This window comes from Phaseolus vulgaris, chromosome 1 (genome assembly GCF_051622355.1).
Source record: "Phaseolus vulgaris cultivar YP4 chromosome 1, ASM5162235v1, whole genome shotgun sequence".
NCBI lineage: Eukaryota > Viridiplantae > Streptophyta > Magnoliopsida > Fabales > Fabaceae > Phaseolus > Phaseolus vulgaris.
Window position 1 is genome coordinate 4,945,592 of NC_143498.1, and position 17,605 is coordinate 4,963,196.

The 17,605-nt window shown below is 34.6% G+C and overlaps 3 protein-coding genes across 3 annotated transcripts; 2 read left to right on the forward strand and 1 right to left on the reverse strand.

Annotated features, from left to right (window-relative positions):
* Positions 1–2,715: 2,715 nt before the first annotated feature.
* LOC150029467 (uncharacterized) lies at positions 2,716–3,282 on the forward strand. Its single transcript, XM_090298657.1, has one exon. The coding sequence runs from the start codon at positions 2,836–2,838 to the stop codon at positions 3,139–3,141; it is 306 nt and encodes a 101-aa protein (XP_090154783.1). The 5' UTR covers positions 2,716–2,835; the 3' UTR covers positions 3,142–3,282.
* A 418-nt stretch (positions 3,283–3,700) lies between these two features.
* Positions 3,701–4,411, forward strand: LOC137816737 (uncharacterized). Its single transcript, XM_068620013.2, has one exon. It carries the CDS (start codon positions 3,824–3,826, stop codon positions 4,157–4,159), a length of 336 nt encoding a protein of 111 aa, XP_068476114.2. The 5' UTR covers positions 3,701–3,823; the 3' UTR covers positions 4,160–4,411.
* Positions 4,412–6,129: 1,718 nt separating this feature from the next.
* On the reverse strand, positions 6,130–17,226 carry LOC137816736 (F-box/LRR-repeat protein 15). Its single transcript, XM_068620012.2, has 17 exons — positions 16,503–17,226; positions 16,034–16,283; positions 15,751–15,883; positions 14,875–14,971; positions 14,597–14,794; positions 14,244–14,514; positions 14,044–14,142; positions 13,857–13,945; positions 13,591–13,690; positions 13,335–13,505; positions 12,854–13,006; positions 12,395–12,555; positions 12,125–12,323; positions 7,426–7,883; positions 7,084–7,147; positions 6,603–6,689; positions 6,130–6,478 (listed from the first exon to the last, which is right to left on the reverse strand). Exons 1-17 carry the CDS (start codon positions 16,808–16,810, stop codon positions 6,398–6,400), a joined length of 2,919 nt encoding a protein of 972 aa, XP_068476113.2. The 5' UTR covers positions 16,811–17,226; the 3' UTR covers positions 6,130–6,397.
* Positions 17,227–17,605: the final 379 nt, after the last annotated feature.

Below are 17,605 nucleotides of genomic sequence, written 5' to 3' on the forward strand. Positions count from 1 at the left end.
CACAAACAAATAATAAATAACACACACTTTACACATCTTTATAATAATATAATAATATTTTAGATTAAAAAATAAAAAATATTAAAATATTAATTTATTATTATGTAAGGTGTATGTTTTTACTATTTGATATTGCTAATCAACACCATCCATACATCAAATATAAATCCAAAAGAATAAAAATGAATCTAAAATTTAGAACCATTTTAATTAAAAATCGATTTAATTCTTTTTTTAACCAATTTAATCCAAATTCAATAAAATAAATTAGATTTAAAATTCAGATTTATTTTAATTTAATTAAATTGGTTTGGATTTCTTCAATCATATTTAAAAAATCATATTTAAATAAGATTAAATTTATTTGGTGGGATCTATCTAATTGACGTAAGATCAATCCAACTCAACTTGACATTACCTCATTTCGATGTAGATCTGATGTCTCAGTCCAACACAGGTCGATTCAACTTGATCTGACTTGGACCAGTCCATCTCATTCCCACCTAAACCATGCTTGATCAGGACCTAACCAAACTAGACTTGACCTAGGCTTGACCTGACTAGACTTAACTCAACATGGGCTAATCCAACTCAATTGAATATGAGCCCGTCCCAACTTGGAGCGACCTAAACCCAAATTTTCTTAGCACGAGTTGAGTAGACTTGACCCGGTTCGTCTCAGCCCCAAAATGGGCCTAACTTGACTTGGCTAGACAAAATTTCGTCTATCTTGATCCTACATAGGCCAAACTCAGCCAAACTTTGCTTGACATGGGCATAGTCCAACTTGGTGAATATGGACGTGCTTCGACTTGGTTGAACATGGTTCTAACCCAACTCAACTCAACTTAGGGTTGGGTTGACTCAACTCGACCTGATTTGAGGTTGGATTTACTTGACTTAGCTTGAGCCCTAACCGACTCGACTCAACTAGGTTCGAACCGACCTTGTCTTGATTGGACTATGCCCAAACTGGTCTTAATCAGACTAAGATTGACAAACTTGGTTGAACGTAGATCAACCCTGTCTTGGATGAATGTGAACCTTCCCAACTCAACTCAATTGAATGTGGATCAAGACCAACTTAACTAGTTGAATGTGGATCAACTCAACTCAACTTGGACTTGTGTGGACTTAGCCCTTGTAAACTCAACAAAACCTTGCATGAACCCAATGCTACCTTGCTTAGGTTTAACTTTAAATATTATTTCATAATTTAAATCGCCTAACACAAATTTTCTCACCCTTAGTTAAACAATGTAAAATAAAACATGCGTTAATTATTCACTTTTATTTATTTATTTACAGTTTTCTACTATAATTTGTGAAAAAAATGTGCATTTTTATGACCGTGTTGGATTAAAATATTTGAAATACCCTCTCGATAACTTCAATATGTTCTTCTCAATTTTCATAATGTTCATTTTTAAATCAAGACATAATCGCAATAACAATATTCTTTCTGCACTTTTATCTTTTGAAGAAATAAATTAAATTTGTATTTTCACTTTTTAATGAAATTTTAGTTATTTGTTTCTAAAACATTTATATTTATACCAGATAAGAGTAATACATAATACATTTATTAAGATAATGAGAATGAATTACCTTAGTAAAATAATTTATAAATGATATATTTATTGTTGTTCTTATGTTGAGAAATAAGCTTTAAAATATAATTATTTTATAACGAAAAGTAATATGAATTAAATATGCACAATGCTTAATTTATGTCTTATATTAAAACTTGTTAGATAAATGATTCAATGAATTTGAGGAAACTTACGGTAGAATAGAAAAACTAAAAAATTGAGTGTTAAAAATATTTTCTTAATATATTTTTATCGATTAAAATTTGTTGGAAACTATATAATTAGTAAATAAGAAAGAAGAAGCTCACATAATTTTATAATTTTAAACAAGTTTTAATTAATAACAAAGCATCACGAGTTTCATATAAACTTTGTAAATAAAAAAATAAGATTTGGATTCAAAATATGCCAACTAGTATTTTTTTTATATTATATAATACACGTGCTTCACGTGTTTCATATTAATTTCTTAACCCAAAATAAAGCATTTTTACCTACATCACTTTAGATGGATGCAAAATCTTATTGAAAAGAAAACAATGATACTTTAACATATATTTAAATAAAATAAACATTTGAAACTTTTATTTTAATAAAATAATAATATATACTAATAATTTAATTAAAAAATAGAAAAAACATAATTAAAATATTAATATAATAAATTGTTAAATGATTATTTTATTTAATGGATGTCAAATTATTATTATTTAAAAAAAATACTTTTGGGCAGAAACACATAAGCTAAAGTCCGAGACTATTTCAAAACAAACGTGCTCGAAAAATTAATCCTAAAAACATTCTTAATGAGTACATGTTTAAAAAATTTGGAGAAAAAAAAATCTTATAAATTAAAAATCTCAATGATATATAATGTAAAGAATATCAAAACCAGTATTAACGCAGAATAATAATTTCTAGAAAGATAAAATTCATAGATTAAAATAATTTTTTGTTTTTAAATATAAGAATTGATTAGTTATTCCAATATGATTTTTTTAAAAGATGTAAATTTGAAATTTAAGATAGGTAGATGGTGTGATAATGAATGGAAGTTAGTTGTTGACTTTTTGGATAGTGAAAAAGGCCAAAAATTGTTAGAACATTATTTGAAGACCAAAAATTGGTGATTAGCCACCGTTTTTGCTATAAGAGAAAGGAAGAAGAAAAGTTGACAGCATGGTCTGTTTTCATTTCTTTTCTTTTTCTCATAACCATTCTCAATTAACCTTTTTCTCCAAATATGAAAAGCAAAACCATCTGTTTCTGCATCGGAGGGCTCAAGAGCAAGAGAAAGGAAAACAAAGTGGAAGATCTAGAGAAACATGTGAAGCCTAATCACAAGGTGAAAACCAAAGGGTGTGGTCCAAGAACTTTTGTTGTTGATGGTGGTGAGATCAATGTTGATGGAGCCAGCATAGTTGCTAGCAAAGACACAGGAGTGGCTGCTGCTGAGATGATTGCAGTTCATATGTCATTGATGAGTGGCATTGATGGAAGTGGTAATGGCCATGGGGGGGAGTCTGGGGCAGATGGTGGTGGTGACTGATATGTCTGTCATACTCAAATTGTTCTTTTTAGTATTGTTCATTAATCTTAATAGCTATATTTTAATGCTGTTTATTACCATGTAGCTATTGTGAAATTTCAATTTTGACTGGGAAGTATGAAAAAACTATTATAAGCTATCATTCTTTTCATGCGAAGTTAACGAAAATTGTGCAAAATCCAACCATAATAGAGTATGAAGTGGAATGATTGCATAACAATAATAGAACTATTTCATGGAAAACACTGTCTATTATATTGTAATACTTATATTTGTGTCCAAGAGTTGAATAGTAAGTTTCAATCAACATCTAACAACTCAAGTATCCCCATCCACCAACTTTGTTAAACTGTTTTGTCAAAATACATAAATAAAATCCTTGTAATGGACATCCATAGCAGAAGAAACAGCATCAGATTCCACATAATATTGAGCTTTTACAGTGGAGAATCTCGTTCACATCCATACACTATAACAGCCGGTCCAATCCTTGTTTGTGTCTTGCAAGATACGCATGGTAAAACGGTCTGTGAATGTGGTAAATTTAAAAAGTAGAGAAGGAACATTTTGGAAAAAGGAATACTTTGAAAAGCATGATTCCCTTCACGACATTAACATTTTATAGCATAACAAAGGTAAGGCCAAGAGAAGCAAGGTAATTCATTCATCATCTACCTTCTGAATGGATCTTGGAGAAAGCAGCAGGAGGAGGAGCAGACTTTCGTCTTATGAGAGAGTGGCAGCCATAAGCTTGGTGGTTCTAGCAGTGGCTTCTCCTCTCTATATAGACCGTAGACCAGAGAGTGAATTAGATGATGAGCAATCCATAAACTTGGGGTTTTTGTTGCCCTTGCTGCTCTTTGTACTGATCTTAGCCATAGCTTTATCAGCTTTTCTTGACCGGAACTTCACGAGGTTTGATCGCCACTGGATTCATAGAGTTGGTGGTTCTTCTGGAGGTATTGTTTTGATTCTTGTTGTCCTGTTTCTTGTTTTGAAGTGTAAAGCGTCTGTGTAACAAGCTACCATGCTCCAACGTCTTTTTGTGTCGTGTTTATGAAGAAACATACGAAACCGCTTGATATTTGGCTTAAAGGATATTTTAGAAGCATTTTGGTCTAGTTTTTATTCCTTATAGGATATATCACCGCTACTCCACGAGAAGACAGAATGAGTCCAGAGCAGTAAAAAGAATGTATGAAGAGGAGCCAAAGCATATTTGTGAGCCCTCAACAACTAAGATTATAAACACTCAATTATTTCATTAATGGTTTGTTCTTATAATAATACACTTTTATTTTTCTTAACGGGAATAATCTCGAAACAAGAAACACTCTTCTCTCCCACTTCTTCTACCCACCGCGCTGCACCCCTTGAGAATTTTCTTCCTCCATTCATGAGTGTGAGAGGCTGCTGGAAGTTCATTGAGCACCCCCCGTTGCACCACTGTTGAACGCATTTAAGGTATATATTTGTTCTGTGTTTGCAATCTAAATATATTTGTTATTTATTTGCAATCTATTTTTTAATATAGAAATACATTCTTGAATCCACAGTCCCAACCCAAACATACTTGTTCGGTGAATTATTTTCATTATTATATTACCATGATTTATTGTTTTCATCTTTTTAGTGCCTAATGTACTTGTTCAATAAATGTAGGATATATGTAAGAGTATTGTTAAACAGTGCATTGTAATTAACCCGCAACATAATGGATGAGATCATTTGGGACAGGCAACATGGACCATCATCTAGTGCATAGGTTTTATATTATAAAATTTCACAATTATATTGCAAAAAAAATTTATCACTAATGAGATATTATCAACATTGTAAAATGTTTACTTTTGGTGAATACTGTTACTATTAAAATAAATTATTTGTTTATTAAAAAACACTCTTCAAATTAAATTGTGTTTGAAATTAATTTAAATAAAATATAAATATTCGAAAATAATGTATTTCAAAATGTAATATCCGAAATACAATTTTAAAACCGTAAAAATGGATTTTCAGAGAATGTGTGCAGAATGCTTTTGGACATATAATGGAGATATCTTCCATGAACATATAAGTTTCGTACACAGGCATAAATTATATGAACCAATTGGTTGAATGTCCTTACAACATCTTTTTCCAAAAAAAGAAAATATTCTTCTTAAGTAGTAATCCATCCAATTTCTGTAAATTTATAATGACAATAAAACTAAATGCAACCAGAACTAAAGTAGAGCATATGGCCCACATCCCATGAGCAGACTCATCATTAGCTCCCCAAAAATAACCATGTTTTGTTATTTTAATCACACCACTCCTAAAAGGCAACGCTAACTTTATGTTTGCCACTGCTAAAGAATACAGAAACCATCTACCAGTTGGCCTACCTTCAATGCATGTTTCATTAATTATTTCATAAAGGAGAATTGAGAAAATACACAGCGAGGATTACATCACATCAGAAAATGCATACCTGCTATTTCTGAACCGAGGACGGGGACGTAAGGAGGGCTTAGTAATCTGAAGGGAATTTGAGTACACGGTGAGGGAGGGCTTCGTATTGTCAGTCTTCACTGCTGTTGGGGATTACACCTCGGTGGTTACGGCGCTCAATGCATTGCCTGGCTGTTCAGACAAGCACTTATTTCTGACATCCGTTAATAATCTATACAGATGATTGTCCATATTACACTAACTTTAAACTTGACAAACAAATATCCGTTTATTAAGGGAGGGATTACACCATTTGTCCAAGGCAAGGTCCAGAAGAAAAATGCGTATCTCAAATGTTTACAGTAACTTGTAAACTTGACAGAATACCCGACACAATCAATATCCTTTTATTTGGGGAAGGGGGAGGGATTACATCATTTGTCTAAGGCAAGGTCCAGAAGAAAAATGCGTATCTCAAAATATAAATGTCAGTACATGATAGAACAATTTACAGCATAGTCAATGGAATACTATGGCAAAGGATCAGATCACCTATTTACAACCAAGAAAAAAGGTTAGACTGTTTTAGAATAAAATATGTATCAACAAAATTGAAATATAAAATTTACAAGAGCACAAGTATAGGAACGACAATTTATTACAACAGTCCGAAAAAGATAACCTGACACTATATATGACAAACATACAGAAACAATAATGAGTTGACATTTACAATACATTGAGTAAATAACCAGATTTATTACCAAGTGTGTCTTCACTTCAAGTGAAAACCACTAGTAAATTAGACGATCCTTGGTTATGTTTATGAAGTTGACAAGCTGCTGAATATACGCTTCAAACTAGAACATGCTGCACGCAATCTTCCCATGCTCATTGAGCTAATCTGTAAAGCACAATAAAATATCACAATTAATAAAAACATCAACAGATTCTATCATGTATGAAAAGGTTAATAGGCTCAAATTAATTAAAGAATAAGTGCACACGCTACTGGTAGTTGCTATCACCTTCGGACAGAAGCGGACATCAAGAGTCTCCAGCATAGTGCATTTGGATATAGCAGCCTCTACTGCTTCTTCATCAATGTTGCAAGACTAAAACATTCGAAATACCACTCCATCAAAAAGTTAGTACAATTAAAAAAGCAAGCAACTTGTGGTACAGTAATGAATCAATAGATGTGTTGTCAGAATTAGTATAAATTTAAGATGAATTCCCAATTGTCATGTCACTCGGCCCAAACCCATTCATTCGTGCTTAATTTCAAGTGGACTAGGGCAAACCCCGCATGCAATTTTTTTGAAAATAGTGTTTGCAGCCCACACAACAGAAAAATTTAACATCATAGTTTGACAGCTATAATGCATAATAAACCTAAGACACAATGCCTAAACATAATCGAGCACAGCTAGCATAAAATTTGACAACAAGAACTAAATATATAATGAGTTCAACAATCTATTTCAATTGTAAGAGAAAAACAATTACCTGGAGGAATAGACTGGTCAATCTTGGACAATCTAGCTTCAAAACTTCCAAAGAGTAACAATTGCTGAATAGAAAAGTTTAAACATTAACACTGCTAGGAGTGATATAATTTATCTAGAGATGCGAAAGATGAACATAACTGTTTTATAAAAAAATAAGCAGAATTATATTACATTACACAGAGGTCTATCTATATACAGAGTAAAAGCTATCCTGGGCCCACAGCCAGCCCATACACATAAAAGAGTATTTTTCAAGAAAAGGAAAAACTCACGTTTACACACATAGATATATGATAATGAGAAGGATGGAAATTAACCAAGTTATTAAAGCCAATCATACCTTAGGTTAAGCCAGCTTAGGTTGAGACAAGCAACATCAACCTCTTTCAAATTAGTTGATAGAGAAAGGTTTAAAAACAACAAACAGGAACAATGTGCCGTTAATGGAATGAAAACTTTCCGAATGTTCAAACATCCCACACAGTTTAAGTTCTGCAGCAATCGAGTGGGTTGCTCACTTAGCTCATGGACATTTTCATAAGAACTTGTAATGGATAACACATTTACACCAGCAATATGCCCCCGACTACATCCCCAATTTAAGTCATGCATATTGGCACAGCCAGTCAAGTTCACATGTGTAAGGTGTGTGCAGCAAGAAAGAAGCTCCTCTATAGCAGATTGACACAGTGTTGCATAAGACAAGTCTAACTCCTGAAGTGCTGGTAAAGCACCCCTCTTGTAGAGGGGTTCAAGTGACGAGTCAGTGAGATATTTGCATGCCTGCAACTTTAATACCTTCAAGAAAGAAGGAATAATACAATCAGAAAATGGCAAAGAGAATATATACACAAAGGTAAATTAACCATTTTAATGCCAATTGTCCAAGTACTGATGAAGATATTGTATTTACAATAACATTATATTTGATTCAACAACATAAATATTTTCTTTCACACTTTACGCATCCTCCTTCTCTCTCTTCTTCTCTAATCATTTTATGCAATTTCATAATTTAATTACCAGATTGCAACAACACAAAATAAAACGAATTAGGCTTAATTACTCATTCGGTCCCAATACTGGCATCATCAGCAAACCTGTAGTATCAAAGCAAAACACATTTGATTGCCCTTGCATAAAATGTTATGCTATACCTGGAGAAACATTATGAATAAAACTAGTACGACCAAAAACACAGGAGATACATGGAGTAATGATTCATCTGGAAAAATGATTGAATGAGGAATCTTATTTCCAAGAGAAAAGTAGGCGATGAGAACTGCATTACCCAAATGGGGAATTAGGAGATTTGCATTAAGTAACAAGGCTCGCGCAGTCTTAACTAAATGTCTATTTTTCCTTTCTAATATTTCTCGGTGTATGGAGACATGTGGGTTGATGCAAGATCCCTTCTGAGGATAAAAAGAGAGTACAGAATAAAATATTCTTTATCAATGTCACTCAAAAAAATAAATTATTTTTCCAAATTGATGCTTGATCTCATTGAGAAAGGACATGAAAATAGACAAAAAGTTTAGATATTTACTGAAGTACATCAAGAATATTCATTAATACAAGTGACTTGTAATTTGAACCCATAATGTGACATGACTTTGTTTCCCTAGAAAAAAAGACTGAACATATTTGCCTAATTCACATGATTAAGCTCCACTTGCAGTTTGTAGAGACCAGAAACCATTTTCTTCAACTTGAACAAATTTGGATGATCCAAGCAATCAAGAAGAAACTTTGGTGATGGAGCTACAAATATGGACTTGTTTCCGAGCAATAGAGGCCTCAAGATTCATGTACTACCCCAATCAAATGACCCATACCACATTCTTGTATGAAAAAAAGATTCAACATCAAATGTAACAACACAGTTTAAAAATCTAGTAAGATGACTTAGCGAGAGAACATTGAAGGGACAATTAGGAATAAAGAGGATGATGTACTTCAAGTGTAAGGACGAAGAAAAAGAGACTTCCAACTCTTTGGGAAACAAACTTGGATCTATTTGCTCAAGTAATAAAATGGGGATACAAAGGTGAATAGGGAATCATTGCTAGATATGTGACTAGAAAAAACTTCATCAATTGTCCATGGACCTTGACAACCCATAGATTAACAAATACATGTTGGTGAAACACCAAGGGTTGAAGATGGTTGGGATTAGTTGTTGGACTTGAAGAGAAGATATTTTTTATATTCGTTTTCATAAAATTGTTGCTTGGATCGCTTTAACTTCGAAACATTTGTTGCCATTCAAGGAAGTCATGTGAGGAGTAAATTTCCCTAGTATAACCCTTTCTCTTACAGGAGGAAAACTGAGGGCAACCATCTCTACCACCACATCTTCCTCAATTTTCACAACCTCCCCTTCCACAAGTGGACACCATTGCCAAAGATCTAACATATTCAAGATTCATCAACCCATTTATACAAGTAGGAACATGAAGATTGGGCATGTTGAGGTAATTATGTAAAACGAAAAATCAGAAAGGATATTCTTCAAGTGAAAAAAAAATGCAAAGAAAGGCTTGAAATAGGACTAGAGAAGAGCGATGTAACCAATTGTGGCACCATGTCGAAGCTCTTATGACAAGGCACCACCTTCAGTGATGCACACACCTGGCGAGAGATCACAAAGAATCTATGCAAAGGGGCACATGAAGAGGTTTGTCAAGGTTGTAACCAATGTTGTGAAAATCATGAGTATACTCGTATACTCGCACAATTCAACAATATTTTAGAAGAAACCAAGCTGACTCTCATGGAGGATTGTTGGCTAAGCGGATTGGAAAGAGTTTGAGTAGGTAGCCAAATCAGAGGATTGGTGATTGTACCTGATCCGTTACTCGAAGCATCTTTGAAATCACGATCACTGAACCCTAAAAACACCCCCAAATCCAACCTCACAAATTGAAAGCACACTTGGCTTGTGTCTTCGCCGCTCACGAGGCCGCCACTCACGTCACCTCGGTGTCGCTTTTGATCTCCTTGCTCCTGTTTGGCAGTGTTGCACCATTGTTCCAGATCGCGCGTACCGCTCGCCATAGCAGTCATCGTAACGCTCGTCGCTTGCAACTATCTTGTAATGTCATGGAAGGAGAGCTCCTCTTTTATTTTCTAATTATTTATTTCAGTCGTTAATTGTTCCTCTCTTTAGTTTTAGCTTTTTATTAAATAGTTTTTCTTTTTAATTGTTCCTCTTATTTGTTTTAGCTTTTTATTGGGTATTTTTTTTTATTAGACGTTGATGAATTTAATGATTATTTTATACATAAATACTTTATAAATTATGAACCTATTTTTAATTATATTATATATTAAATATTTTTTTCTATATAGTAGTAGTGACTCTTCCAAATCGAGTTACGACCCTCGAGTTATGAGTTTTAATTTCCTTTCCAATCCTCGAGTTTCACAACATTGGTTGTAACCCTGACAAGCAAGAACTGAGGTTCGCCAGAAAAAAAAAAAAAAAAAAGGTTATTCAAGGACAACGACCATCAGAGATAGACAACAAAGATGACAAAAATATCAAACCCACTCTGACACCAACTTGAATATTTGAACAAGAGAAAAAGCTTCAGTTTATGTTCACTTGGCAATTGTTTATATATACCAGCAAAATGAAGTACAAAAAAAGGATGAAAGTTTTTCATAATACATAAACAAAATAACTTCTATAAAACTTTAAAGACATTTTCCTTACACAAGACTCAATTGGCCTTTTCTAACAATATAAAATGAGGATATACTAAATTGAAATGAATCAAACCTAACTCACTCCCAAAAGCTAGATCAAGGGAGGAAGATTGCACATGACTTATTAGAGGCATACTATCTATATTCCTCTCCATTGTAGGACATCTTAACAATAATTAATAGAACTTAATGATTACACAATAACATCGTTTGAAAATATACCCAACACCTAAAAATATTATTTCAATTATTTTATACTTGCAACTTTCAAGTAAACACAGTTAATAACACACTTTTGTTGTACTATTAATAGATGTAAATACATTTTAGGATGAAGACAATGAACTCAACTCATTATTCCACTTACAAAATGAACTTTAAATCTAACTCAATTTTACGAAATTGACTTGTAAGGTGATATTTGCATCGAATTCGGTCATTTCCATTGCAAGAGTAATTATCAAAGGTTCTAATTTACTCTTTTTGGGTTTTCTTGTGCCACGTCACTTTTAAGACCCCTTGTAACTTTTACTCCTATGGAAGTCTTATAAACCGACACATTAATTTATGTTTTATTTTGTGGTTAATATTTTCAAGATAAAAATATATGGTTTTATTCTTATGACCCAAGATCTTAAATTTAATGTCATGTTAGCTTACTCCAATGAGGAGAGTCTTATAATACCCAAGTCCTAAAATTATGAGTATGACCCCTACAATGGAGATGCCTTTATATACAATAATTTAATGATATCTATATGTGGGATGTCCAACAGATCTCTTAATGCCAAGAACTATCAATATCGAGCATAGAAGTAAATATTTTTAAGTGGCCTAATAGCAAACAACATGATAGACCCACAAACCTTGCAAAGATAGGTTCAGGTACCATCTTAGAAAGTGGGACTATTAAGCCTAACTCAACCTCACAAAACTATCTTGTAAGGTGAGATTTACACTTATATACTATAACTTGGTTTTATCTCTAATGAATATGAGATCACCAACAATTACAAACATTAGAGGGTAAAAACAAGGAACACACCCCTCAGACGTGGACATAATACTTCTACTTATTTATTTGTGCAAGTGAACTCAAATAATATCACAATTTTGTTGAGTTAAAGGACAATGAGTCCAACTAATTATTTCAAAAAATTAGAGGACATGGGACACATGCGCACACAATTTCATTAGGTGTTTATAAAATTGGCTGTCCTTTCCTTCAGGGCATGTTATGTGGTGTCACTCTACTATAACTGTATACTTAAAACAAATTACATACAGGTAAAAATATGAGCATGGAAATAAATGGCAACTCTAACCTTTAGCTGCGTACAAGACTCAAAAACAGGATGCAAATTGACCAAAAAAGTATATGACAGATCCAGTAGGGTCAAATTTGGGAGCCGCTGCAAAGAACAAAGTCCATCCAAACCAATTGATGAGCATGACATCAATATTAATGATTCAATCAATGGGCATGAAGCAGTTGTTGCAGACAAGCATTCATTAGTGAGTTGGCTGTGTCAAAAACATAAACATCAGTCCACATACAAGCAGGATACCAAAGCAAATAATAAGTGAAACCTCACCTGCAAAAGGAAGCATCCAAAGATGTCAAGAGTGGACAATTAACTGATGCTTCAGACAGTACACCACAACCTTTCAACTCAAGTGAGACCATAACCATGGCTTCTATGCTCAGTATATTTAATTTTGGACATATTCCTAAATTGAGAGATCGAAGACCAACCTGAGAAGCAAATGAAGTAATGAATTTAGAACCTATATCATACATACCACAAACATTACTATGTGCATCAAGTCCCAAGCCTTAACCCAAAAGCAGCCCCTTTGATTGGAATGTGCACAAACTTGACTTGTTCTTAAACCATGAAACAGCAAAATCCACAGGCGGATTTCATGTTAAAGTTCAATTTCAATTATAGATTTAACATATTTGGTTAAATGGTCAAATTAAAAAAGCATAAGAATTAAAAAAAATCAACTCGCAAAATCTAACAAGTAACTAAGAAATCAATACAACTTACCGGACAAAAGGATGCTCTTTCTAAATGATCACAACCATCCAAAATGACTTTCTCAAGGTTAGGGCATGTGAGCTCCAGAGAAGTGATTGCCCGACAATCAGCAAGGGAAAGACTGACTAAAGAGGTGCTGAAGAACCGAACTGAGGTCAAGCTCTAAATTCAGTATAACACCAAAGTTCAGTAAAATCCAGAACATTTCACCAGTAAAAACAGCGATAAGCAAAAGCAGGAATTCAAAGGAAACTAATCTCTCACAAGTGCAACCAGCAGAAAATTTAAGAGGCATAATCCCATATAAAATTATAAACTATATGAAACACCCACTACATATGTGGCCTCTTAAACACAAGTAGAATATGATAAATAGCACCAATATGTAGGACAAAACCCCTGTAATTTTCAGCATAGACTACTAGCACAGATCATACATAAGCAAATTGACCCAGCATGTGCCACAAAAAGGGGACATATTACAAAGTACCTCACAATTAGCAAGAACTAGTGATTTCAGCATAGGGCATCCTCCAACATCATTAAAAACATCACATATAGAGTTTGTCAAGGATTCACACTCTGAGAGGTCCACTTCTTGTAAAGATTGGCATTGCAGAGCTAACGTGGTTAAACTTTCTTGCTTTTGCAATGCTAATTTCTGCATCACCACAAAGTCCATCCTTTACACGACTATAGAATAAGTGGCATGAAGAAAACACCGCAGACTTAATTACAAGACGTACTTGAAGTGAATTTGAAGTGATATTGATTCGATGAAGAGCAGGACAGTTTGATACCAGAATATTAGAAAGCATCATAGTCCTCAAGTTCAAATCAGCAAACCTGCCAATTAAACAATTCAAGAAAATAAATTAGAAAATATCATACACAAAAATGGGAAAGGGTTGTGGAGTCAAACAACAATTACACAAGCAACTGAGAAAAGGCAAAGACCAACAATATAATTACAATACTTTTTCCAGGGCAAAAGATGAAAGAAGAAACATACTTGCGACAGTGTACCAATCTAATAGTCTGCAAATGGGGAAGATCCAAAGACACTGATGTCAACAGGCTACAATTATCAAGCTCCAAAACCTGCAGCAGCAGAGTGGCAACATTTGTTGATCCTAGAAGTCTATACTAAGTAATTCAGACACATTACTAATTTCTACTATCTAAGACAAGTAACATACCTCCAACATATCACTATGAGCTATTGCAGCCATTGAGGCAGAAGTGATCCCCTCACAACTATGAAGCTTTAGAACTGTCAACATCGGCAGTCTAACAGACTTCAAAGAAAAAACAAACAAGTGAGCAATCATGTCAAACAAAGTCACGTACTCTTATTTAATCTATACATACAAAAGTGATTATAGACTCTATAGCACACCTCCAAAGATATGTTTGGGCAGTATGATGCATCGAGGAAACTAAGGTTAGCACAACTCAATGCTATTTCACGCAGTGTTTCATCACTGACACAAGAACAATTTGACATGTCCAGTGAGACAAGTTGAGGGCATGAAGTTGCAGCAGCTCGTATTGCAGCATCAGGAAGTTTGTGGCAAGAGCCTATATCAAGCTCATGCAAAAGTGGACAATTGAGCACAACCTGTGCCATGTTACTGCGCTTCAATGACATAGTTTCAAGTTGTGGGCACCTGAAAAATGAATAAATAATCAATATTTAATTTTTCAGCAACGTGACACCTAAATGTCAGTTAAACCACAGAGCATATTTACCTGACTGCTATTCGCATCACACGGCATTTTGTTAATTGAAGATGACACAATCTGTCATGATTTATAGTTATCTCTTGAATTCCATTGCCAAGTGTAGAATCATTGATATTCAACTTTTTTAACATAGAACAATCAGCTAAAGCATGGAAAAAAGTGTCAGCTATTTGTCCTCTTCCTAATGTAAGAACCTCTAGATTCCTGACAATGAAGAAAACAAATCAGAGCTGGCGTCCAGCAGATAACTTTATTGACTGCAATACCGCATGTAGAAGACCTACCTTAAAGAAGAGATGGCCCTCATGACAAGCAAGTAAATAGCAGAACCAGATATGCTCACTGCTGTGGCATTGGGATAACGCCTACACATGTCCTCAACTGTAAATTAAGCATATTTAGCAAACTTTAAATGAAGCAAGAGTTCTGCTTATAGTCATCAAGAATGTGCTATAACATTGCAATAGTGCCCTAATAGCATGATGCAGACGGAGGCCACTAAGATGTTAAAGTAACCCAATTTTTCTCCCATTGTCTGACTTTTCCGTTTCAATTTTCTTCCATTTGTAATTTACCCAACATATGTTGCATCAGAAAACCCTGCTCTTTCACATTTAAAGTGAACCTCAGTTCATCTCGTTCACTGTTCACCCTCACTGTTGCAGCATGAGAGGTTCATTATTTTTTTTTTTCATTTTCGTCAACTTACTACAATTTCAGACTATAATTTATGACTAATGAATATAGCTTTAATTTAGATTTTAATTTTTAATTTTGCCACCCTCGCATGCTTGAGCTCACAACTCACTCTATATTGAAGCTTGAGGGGCTTGTTCTTTTCAGTTTCACCCACATGCTCTGTTGCCCAACTTTGAACTTTCAATTGTCAGACTAACTAACGAATATGGCTTTAATTTCGGATTTTTTTTTTAATTTTACCATTTACATGTATGTGACCAAATATTTCAGTTGGATCTACAATCTAGGTAAAGCATCCATACTGCTATAGCATTCATTCAGGGATTTGGGACCAGTTATTTCGCACAACTCTCTAGGATTGATAGATATGCTTCCACTAGTAGAAGGCTCACCTACGGACACAACATAAAACTAAAAAAGAAAAGAGAAAACAGCTTACTACAACATATATACAAGCTCACATTGTTCGACAGAAATGTTCCGGTCTTCAAAATTCAAGCTTTTCCAGAAATCTTCATGAGCACTTGCACTTCGCCACTGTTTACAAACCCTGGCAGCTTTGCAAAGATTGGGATGATCCAAAAACGAGAAAACCTAAATTTCACATATAGCAAAAGAGGACGCAAGAGTTAAAAGAAAAAGCATACCGGGAAATATAAAAAATTCAAAAAAACATTACACAGTACCAGAATAAGTTATACGCACTTAAAAGCGAACTAAATAAAAAAAATCCACGAGAATTACCATATGCAACAAGTCGTCGGTAAGATCCATTCTGACCTCTACATCTTCAACTTTCAAGATATCACTGCTATCTCCTTCACCATCTTCCACAATGCCGGAATCAAAGCCACAATCCTCACCAGCGCCCATCAATGCAAATGTATCACAACAAGTCTCACCGTTGGGTCGAAGAGAATCTTTAATGTAGTCATAATCTCTACATTCATTAGACGCACCGCATTTCCCTGCATTCGTCGAAAAGAAACGCTCCCTGCAAAAAAAAAAAAAAAGACAAGCACCCATCAATCGCCAAAGAAAAACTGCAGGAAACGAAAAACGAAAGAAAAACACTCAAAAACAGTTTCCAGTATAAAAACCAAAGCTCGCAACACGCAACAACATAACGAAAGTGGACTGGCGCGTCACCATCGTCACAACAACAATGCACACACTCAGGAAGACATTCACACGCTCGTTTCGCGAAACTCACTCGAAATCGGCGTAGAACTTGGCGCGCTTGTGGCTCAAATCGCGGCTCTCGACGCCGCCTGCGACGGTGCTGTCCGAGCACGCGGCGGCGCTGCACTCGCCGGACCAGGAGACCAATGTCTCGGCGCGCGGCGGCACCGGCGCCATCGCGAATCGTCCATCTTCGCGGTTGTCGTTAGCATCGTGGTCAGAGACGGCGATGGCTCCAACGGCGGGAACGACGTCGTTTTCGGAAATGTCCTCTTCCTTCATGAGGTTTAGGTTATCTTGTTCTTCCTCGGTGAAGCATAGACAGCACCAAAGCTTCATGCACTTGAACTTGGCGATGGCTGGATGTGGATCCTACGCATTTGGAGAGGTAATTTGGGGAAACCCTAAGCGGTTGGAGCCGAAACGATTTGGGGCAGTGAGAAAAATTGAGAGAGAAAATAAAAGAGTGGAAGTGAAGAGATAGAAAGATGGTAAAATGGATCTGATCGGATCTCGGGAGCTGCTGCTGCTTTTTTCTTGGGATGTTCTTCCTCTGGGGTTGCTCTATATCTCAGCAACTCAGAAATTCGTACTTTTTGTGCCAAAAAACTCAATTAGAGACACTCAGTGAGAGAGAAAACCCCTTTAAACGATGCCGTTTCGTCCTTTTAGGGGGGGTCTTTTGTTTCTTCTGCCGAATGGTGAGACTATCAACACTCTCCTCATTTCGTACTCTTTTTCTAACACTGCAACACATTATAATTTGTTGTAAGAAATCAAATTATAATAACATTCTTTATTTTTTTTATTTTTGTTTTACCATTTCTTTTGCTGAAATTAATTCTTTGAAAATTCATAATAGGTCAAACTAATTACTAATTTGGTCTTTGTAATTATAAAAACTTTTCTTTTTGTTATCATACTGAAAAAACACCTATTTTTTAGTTCTTACAAATGTCGTTTTTAATTTCTTTACTTATTTATTTTGCTTTTATCTCTTTTCGATTTTTGTTTTACCTTGCTTATTTTCACCTATTCTGTTTTTTCATTTGTAAAGTTAAAACGTTTTATGTTGTGTTTGTAAAAATAATTTAGCAAAACACCAAAACATTCTACAAAATTTATTGTTAAAAG